Source organism: Coenobita brevimanus, chromosome 12 (genome assembly GCF_032717465.1).
Source record: "Coenobita brevimanus isolate Jiangsu-jjx chromosome 12, ASM3271746v2, whole genome shotgun sequence".
In the NCBI taxonomy this organism is placed as follows: domain Eukaryota; kingdom Metazoa; phylum Arthropoda; class Malacostraca; order Decapoda; family Coenobitidae; genus Coenobita; species Coenobita brevimanus.
Genome location: NC_136965.1, coordinates 9,040,364 through 9,049,076, shown reverse-complemented (window position 1 = coordinate 9,049,076; position 8,713 = coordinate 9,040,364). Strand labels below are relative to the sequence as shown.

General features: G+C 43.7%; 1 protein-coding gene and 1 pseudogene across 1 annotated transcript; one reads left to right on the top strand and one right to left on the bottom strand.

Moving 5' to 3' along the window:
• Positions 1-491: 491 nt before the first annotated feature.
• Positions 492-866, bottom strand: LOC145414005 (Y-box-binding protein 1-like). The gene has a single exon (XM_080283577.1). It carries the CDS (start codon positions 864-866, stop codon positions 492-494), a length of 375 nt encoding a protein of 124 aa, XP_080139703.1.
• Positions 867-4,424: 3,558 nt separating this feature from the next.
• On the top strand, positions 4,425-5,165 carry LOC145413996 (cyclin-Y pseudogene; annotated as a pseudogene).
• Positions 5,166-8,713: the final 3,548 nt, after the last annotated feature.

Below are 8,713 nucleotides of genomic sequence, written 5' to 3'. Positions count from 1 at the left end.
CCGATCCTTGTAGTCAATGATGGGAGGGCGAGATGTGGTGCCCTCTACTGCCAGAGGAGGGGAGGACTCACCGACCTCCTTGGTCGAGGAGCTGGTCGATGCATCCTCTGCCATGGAGGCAGTGTCAGAAGAGTCCTGCCCTTCAGTCTTTGATGGCAGATGGTGAACTTCTGCCATGATCTGTGCCGTGTTCATTTCCAGAGCCGGGTCGGTGGTCGAGGTGGTAGTCCTTCTGTTGAGTGGGGCCTCCAGCTTCAGTTTCTTCCTCGGTGTAGTGCAGGGAATGGCATATCGAGGCTGCCGGGCCCAACGCTCCCATCGGCGAAGAACCGAGTGTACATCGCGGGCAAAGCACTCAGGGACGATTAGGTGAGGTAGTCCGTTCTCCAAGATCTTGGGTAGAAGAATGTGCAAAACTCCCTTGTCACCTCCACAAAAAGCCTTTGCCGGTGCAATGCACATCTGTATGATGGTGCTAATCTCCCCAGGACTCAAAGTATCCCATGACTGGCGTCCCCGAGCCATAAGACGTTGCCGTGATGGGCTGAACCCTGCATGGCCACACCTCCCAGCCCAGTATCATCCCAAGTATCAGGACTCTTAGGAGACCCAAACAAACTAAACTCCACTGTCTCTCCATCCCCAAGGGAGCATTGGAGGTGCCGTGGATTTGGTTTAATGGCCGCCTGGCAGTGCACAAAAACATCAATGCCAGTGTCCTGGCATTTGATGAATCCGTATCCCACTTTGGCATTAAACCAAACCACGGTCCCTCTAATCTTATGGGCTGCTTGAGACTGTGGTCTACTGGACGCCCCCCTCGACGGGTCGTAGGCAATAGCAGTAGCAGGAGATGTATGTGACATGGTTGTCAGTCGTCCTTTCCCTCAAGAAAGACTGAACTAAAACAAACTGGATTAGAGTGTTTGCCTTTTTTGGTCCAGCAACGCTGGGTACCCCTGCTAGTGTTTTGATATACCCCAGTTAGAATATTCCTATTTCCGTCAACTCAGGCTACGGTAATCTTGTCGTCATTGACGTTACTATCGTATTTGTACGTACAGGTGCTGACAATAATAACGCTTCTCTTTTAGGTCGAACAATAAAGAAACTCTTCCATAACATTCTGAAGAGTTGGGTGGATTGCACTGGTATGTTTCTAAAGTTATAGCTCACTGTCTCATTACTAATCAGATTGAGGTGAATCGATATTTAACCCAACGAGTGCAATGCATACCACGTATGTAGATATAGCTGCATCATCTGTTGTACACATACAGATAAGATTGTAACAACAAATAACCAAAGCGTTTATGTTGTTTACCTCTCCCTTAACTCTACTGACAATATATTTTTACGTATCTCACCATTGATAATTATATAATTCATTCAGTATTCAGATTCCTCAGATATATCAGTTTTAGAAGTAATGTTCTCTCCACCTTTGGGTCTTCTCTCTTTCTTGTAAGTTAAAAATGATAAAAGTAAAGAGAGGACCAACACATTTCCAACTTATCCTGTTTGACTTACTGGATCGAAAATCACTGAAAATGTTATGAAATATTTAAGCAGCTACAAAAACAAAGTTTCTATAAACAAGATCACCACCAACAGGCAGTGTGCAATAACTTCAAAGCAAACTAATTAAAAATAAATGACATAAATCATGCCAAATGCTTTTAGTAAGGAAGCCTCTCAGCAAAGTCACTTATGTAGGAGCTTGTGATAGGCAAGGACAGATTTACACTGATGATTTGGAGGCTGAAGCCTTGGGTCCAAAGCCTGTGAGGGGCGCCCAATAAATAAGACTGGAATATTTTATCTATTTTTGCTATAATTTGTATTAATTTTTATTCATATTGAGTGAAAATTCAATGGTAACAATTGACTGTGGTGGTCTTCATTAACTTTTCGTAAATCGAAAAAACAATGGCATTTTTTTTTATGTTCTGTGCCATCGTGACATATGGCAGTGGTTATTTGATAAATATATTTTATGTATGCATGCATTGCATGCATGTATATCTGTCTGTATTTATGTATGTATGATAAAGGGGAGGGGGTGGCTGAATCGATAGAGAGGCGGCCTGCAGGCCTGATGGACCCAGGTTCGAATCCCGGCTGGGGCAGGGAACAGTTTAAAGATCTGAATTTCATAAAAAGCAAACTTTCCTGATCTACCAGATGACCCGCCGACATGTCGTAAAAATACCCTCGCTAGTACCAATACTCCAGTCCTGTATGAGACAGCCCTAGCATGTATTCAATATGGACGGTGGGTGTTAGCGCCGAAGTGGTGACATGTGGAGGTGTAGGAGGACTACTGGGCCTTGGGATAGGCTACTGCCCCCAAGATATAGGCTCTGAAGCCTTTGCCCAGAGTTGGACACATAAAAAAAAAAAATAAGGGCCTGTAAATAGGAACAGCCTTAGGTCCTTAGTAGTCCTAGGCTGCACCTGGCGCTAGGGCGGCACTGGAAACTACCTCCCCTAGCGGCAAAAGGTCTCGCTACGTCACACACACACACACACACACACACACACACACACACACACACACACACACACACACACACACACACACACACACACACACACACACACACACACATAACTCTGATTGCAGAATTGCTAAAACTTTTGATTATTTTGATCCTCAGACCCCAGGAGGCCACTCAAATAGCAAGTAAAATCGTCTGACATTAGTCAGAGAGCAATACATAAGTTACCCCTCAGATTTAAGGGTTATATCGAGATAATTTCATCCAGTCAATTTTATGCGGGCCGAAACGGACTCTTACAGTATAAAACCCAGGGTTTAAAAAGAAATGAAAAACTTAACAATACATAATTCTGTTACATTCGTGCTGCCACCAGACGAAAAGTTTTTGTTAAGTGAGAGATCTGTCGTAAAAATAGGGGTTAATGAAGTTTTTACAGCCTCTTCAGTTAAAAGCATCTCCTAAACTGCTCCAGTGATAGCTAAACTAAAATTTAAAAGATGCCATCTTAGTAAACACGTTAACATGCGCAATGAGCTTTATTACAGATCAAGAAACAAAGTATTAAGCAAGAACTAAATGAGCGTTGGAGGTAATCTCCTCATTTTTGTACAGTACATTAAACAGAATGTCTCGAAAGCATCCTTCCCCCTCCTCAAGCCAACACCATGCTACACAAACTTGTGCAGAATCACGCGGCTTCTAGAGGCGTTCAAAATCTACAGCTTAAGAACTCCATGAGCCTCCACCAGATAAGCAGCCTATCTCACACAAATTGTCCTCCTCGGGGGGTACTTCTCAGCTATGAAAACGCATTCTATAGTAAATTCTTACTACCTCCGGACGATTTCTAGCGTAGGAGAGACTAATAGTGCTCTCGCTAAATCTATATTTAATTGGCTGTTAGCAGCAACAATGTAATAACGACAACATACTTGCTTTCAGTGGGTTAAGAATGAACACAAAATGCAACTCACAGAGAATCCACTCTTTGTTCACTGTATGCATGCAACATTCTGGATATGAAGTCGAGGCGTGTGTCCAGTTGAGGGAAGATAAACGTCTCTACCCTTCAGTAGTCCCTAATCACCCTTGAGAAAAGCTTGGGGGTAGGTGCTGCATTCGTTTGCCCACCAAAAAGGTAGCAGGTGAATGGATACCGCCATCCAGGGAGAAACTACACTGGGAATGACGTGGGGCCAAGACCCGGTAGCTAACCTTGCACAACACTCTCAGAAGAGGAATTCAATTATATTTACCAAAATCCGAGCTAAGATTACTTCTCAGATATACCTCACATACAGCGCTCATTTTCTTGGAAGCTATGCCACCTTCAATTTTCTTGCTCCTCGCCATGTGGAAGGAGCCTGTTCCGACCCTGACGAGTAGCTGTCTGCCACGGGGAGGTGGCTGCTTGTTTGTGGTGGTGGCTCTGCTCGGCCAGACAGACCAGGGTAGAGCAGCACCTATAACAACAACAACAATAACAACTGCAACTACTACTAGTACTACTACTAGTACTACTACTACTACTACTCATGAGTGATCAAGATTAGACCTCCAACATGGCTGATGGACTAAACTCTTAATCTGAATACTGATTTCCCCTTGTAGTTGGCCATCATAAGTGTGAATATGTCGTGACCTGGTAGGATGGCGCAGTGGGTAGACAGTATGAGGACGGGCAAAGAACACAGCTGCTGTGTCTACTCCAGCCGCCACTCCAAGCAATGCTCCACCACAAAGGGAGGTGTGGATGGATGTGTGGAAAAGAGGTGCGAGGAGCAACTTTCTAACTCGCAGCCCATTAATGAGAGAGAACCAGACAACCTCGACCAAGACCCCTCCCTACACCCATCAACATGATATCCAAGACAGTTATAAAGAACGGACTAGTGAGATAAAGAAGCTGAAGTCACCTTGATGAAAGCTGCACACTCAGAATGTCTTTTTTGTGCTCAACTATATGACTCTACTGTGTTCCACCCCAACCTAAAAAACAAAATAAAGTGCATTGCATTGGCGATCTACTACCACATCCGTCTACACCCTGCCTCTCGCACCCTGGACATCTTCGAAAAAAAACTTAATCCTTCGACGAAGGATGGTGTGCCACCATACTATGACAGGTGCAACAATAAACAACACCAAATCTACACGTTCGTGCGAACGTTCTTTAATGCTGCCCAATTCACGGCAGAGTGTGCAATCATTACCCTCGTCTATCTTGAAAGACTGCTTATACATGCAGACATTGACGTGACCCCTGGCATGTGGAAGCGCTTAGTCCTGGAAGCAATCATCCTGGCCAGCAAAGTTTGGATGATCAGGCAGTAGGGAATGTTGAGTACTGCCAGATTCTGAAGGATATCTCTGATGATGATACGAGTGAACTGGAACGTCGGTACCATGCAATGATCCAATTCATCAACGTGCCCTCCTCGGTATATGCCAAGTATTTCTTCAGTCTCTGTACACTTGCTGAGGCCAGTGAGCTTACCTGCAGAGACTTTGACCATGGAATGTGCTCAGAAACTGGAAGCAGTGTCGAGAATCTGCGAGGACAAGTATGTAGCGCTAATTGGCCGCAATGGGCACAAGAAGTGGAGCAGTCTCGACAATATCAATGCCGCCTCTCGTCGTTCAATGACAATTCTTTCGTGATCCCGGCCCAACCTTAGGTGTTGTCGCAATGTGCTGGGTTGAGCTTGAGATGCCTGGGCCCTGACTTGTAATGCAAGGGTCCCATTTCATACTTTGTGGACCGCATCTTGCTTTCTGGCTAGAGGGTAGACCGGATCCACAGTTCACTAAGCTGTAATGCTACTGGTGGTGGTGATAACATTTTATAAAAGCATTCCCAGACGCCTTCAGTGATGACTAATCACTTCTCCAGGAATCCTTTTTCCTTCCCTCTTCATAGTTTCTGCCAAATACTTGGTGATATTCTTTGAAAGGACATTGTACTTACCTCACATCATAATCTGGCTTCATCAACAAGCTGGATAAAGGAGCTGTGAGTCTGGCTGATAGTTTTAAAAGATCATTTCTAATCACGTACAAGTTCTGGTATTTGTGATTCTCTCTGCAGTGGAAATGTCTATGGGACCAATGTGAGCTGTTTCTTAATCCACCTAAGTGAAGGGAACTGGATCAAGCTGCCCTGAGTCTTCTGGCGTTATTCTCGTACGGTTAGAGATCTTCCTATTACCTCTTCCTAAAGGGATTTGTCTTGATCGTTACGCATCAGTATATCCTGTTATGTTATTTATGGCTTTGTAATATGGATATAGTTTACATAAATAACATGTAAGAGAATATTAATGTGCCATATCCAGACAAAGACTGGAAAGGAAATGGTGCTCGAAAGCCTGAGATGGTAAGAATGCAGAAATCTGAGATAGCTTTTTAATGAAACAATAATAATAATAATAATAATGATAATAATAATAATAATAATAATATAAATAATAATAGTAAAAATAATAATAATAATAATAATAATAATAATAATAATAATAAAACTACTGCTCCTAACACCAAAACAGAGCCAAGCCCTTGACACTCAAGGAACAGCCAGACTTTCAACATCACAACAGCTTTACTTGTTTTGGATTGCTCTGTTATGGCGTTAGCTATCTCCATTTCAACGGACTCATGTTCAGATCAGTCTGTTACAGTAATAATAACAGTAACAGAAAAAGGGAGAGAATATTCAAACGTATCACGTCCCGTTCTTAATGAACAACGCTGAACACATTAGTTTCAACCTACTCTATTTTTAAAAAATGAGAGGACCAATAGGTATGTTGCTGTTTGCTCTCCTTTGTTCTCCTTTGTCCTCTGTACTCCCATGGACTCCTCATCGTTCGTTCGTTTTTGAAGGCTCCAACATGCTTGCATGCGTCGGCCTCGGTCATCTAATGGCAGATTTCCTTGCTGCTCGATCTCTGGCAGCTTTCCTATTCAGTCTCTTATCCCTTAGGTACACTCATTGACCTCGTCCCACATCTTTTTCAGTCTACCTCTCGCAACCTTACAAACAATAACACTTCTCACTTTTTGCGCCCAATTATCATCCCCCATCCTCTTCACATGCCCAAACCATCTCAATCTACCTTTCCTCATAATAACACCAACACACTTTAGTCCCATCCTACCCCTTAACTTTTACATCGTAAACCTAGTTCATCCAGGCCTCACACTCAGGGACGCACTGCACATCCACCTAATCATTGTCATTTCTGTACGTTTGAGCCTGCAAATATCCTCTTCCTCTACTGCTCAAGTCTCACTACCATACAGCACTACACTCCTAACACATGCTGCATACAAAAATTCCTTAGCACGGAGGGAGAGCCCTCTCCTCACTCTAGCCACAGATTTAGCTCCTGCCCCACCTCCAGCACGTAACATGTCTGCAAAATAACAAAATTCTTCTACACACTTAAGAGACTCATCAGCAAGTGCAATCCTTTCACCCCTGACAATCTCCACTTGCTCTCCCTGACACACTGCACACATGAAATCAGCATTATCTCGCAGTCAATCTCTAACACCACTACATCACTTATGCACCCACTTATCACAGACAGTGCACAAGATGGAACTACTTCCCACGCCCTCGTGGCAAAGTGCACATGGCCACACTCCCTCTTCTTTATGCTTGTGCTATAATGATAAAAAATGCTGAATACTGTTTAGGTGTTGATATTTCATTCTTCGATTTCGGGGGAAAAAAGTGAATAGTTGACATTTGCTTCATATCTATCTATATATCTATATACCTAGGCCGCTTCCCCCAAGGAATGGGAGGTAGGCGAGACAGGACAACACACTCCCCATTTACTCATCCATTCAAACACATTCATTCGCATCTTAGCCCCAGAGGGGAGAAGGGACAGATCCTCACCGCACCACACCACACAAGGGTCAACTGCGCAGTGCAATCAGTGATATTCGCAGCAGGGCCCGACAGCAGAGCTGGTTTACCCCTGCCACATCATAACGGACTCATCCCCTTACCCGCACCTGACCTGACTAGCTGATCAGACCAAATGCGAGAGAAAATCCCCTCAGGGCTGCGTCATCATTTATTTATTCACAATTTTTCTCCATTTTTTCTATCACGCACAGCCACTCTTCCTTGCTCAACAGACATCCCTCTCGTATCCAGCGCTCTCTTCACACTGTCCATCCATCCTATTCGTGGTCTCCCTCTCAGCCTTACACCTCTCACATCAGATCTAGTTATCTTTTTCACCAATCGCTCATTATCCATTCTCTCCATATGCCCAAACCATTGCAACACCCTCTGGTCAACTTTATCAGCCATCTCCAGAACAACTCCAGTTCTCCTTCGCACTTCATCATTTCGCACTCATTCCATACACGTCACTCCACACATACTCCTCAGACACCTCATCTCCATTACATTCAAACTTTTCCTCTCTGCTACACCCATATTCCATGTTTCAGCCCCATATAACGCAGTCGGTACCACAACACCCGCATACAGCCTTCTCTTTACATATATTCTAAGCAAACGACATCTAAACACTTCTTTCATTCCTCCCAGCACCTTTCCTTCTTCATTCATTCTAAACTTCACTTCCGTATCTATTCTTCCATCCACAGCAACATGTGACCCTAAATATTTAAAACACTCTACCTCCTCAAGCAACTCACCATTCAAAACTATATTCATCCCCCTACCATCTACCAACCTCGTACACTTCATCACTTTACTCTTATTCTCATTTACTTTCAATTTCCTCCTTTGACACACCCTTCCAAACTCCTCTACCAACTGTCTCAATCTCTCCTCTGAATCAGCCACCAGTGCAGTATCATCTGCAAACAGCAGCTGCTTCAGATTCTACTCTCCACCATCAACATTCACCAGACTCAAACCTCCACCTAAAACTCTTGCATTCACCTCCCTTACAACACCATCCATATAAATATTAAACAACCAAGGCGACATCACACATACATGTCGCAGCCCCACTCGCACAGGAAACTCAATCACTCACAGCATTTCCCACTCTTACATACGCTCTACTATTTACATAAAAACTCTTCACCCCTTTTAGTAACATACCATCAAGTCCATACAATCTTAAAACAGTCCACAAAGCCTCCCTATCAATTCTATCATACGCTTTCTCTAAATACATGAATGCCCCAAACATATCCTTCCCTTTCGCTAA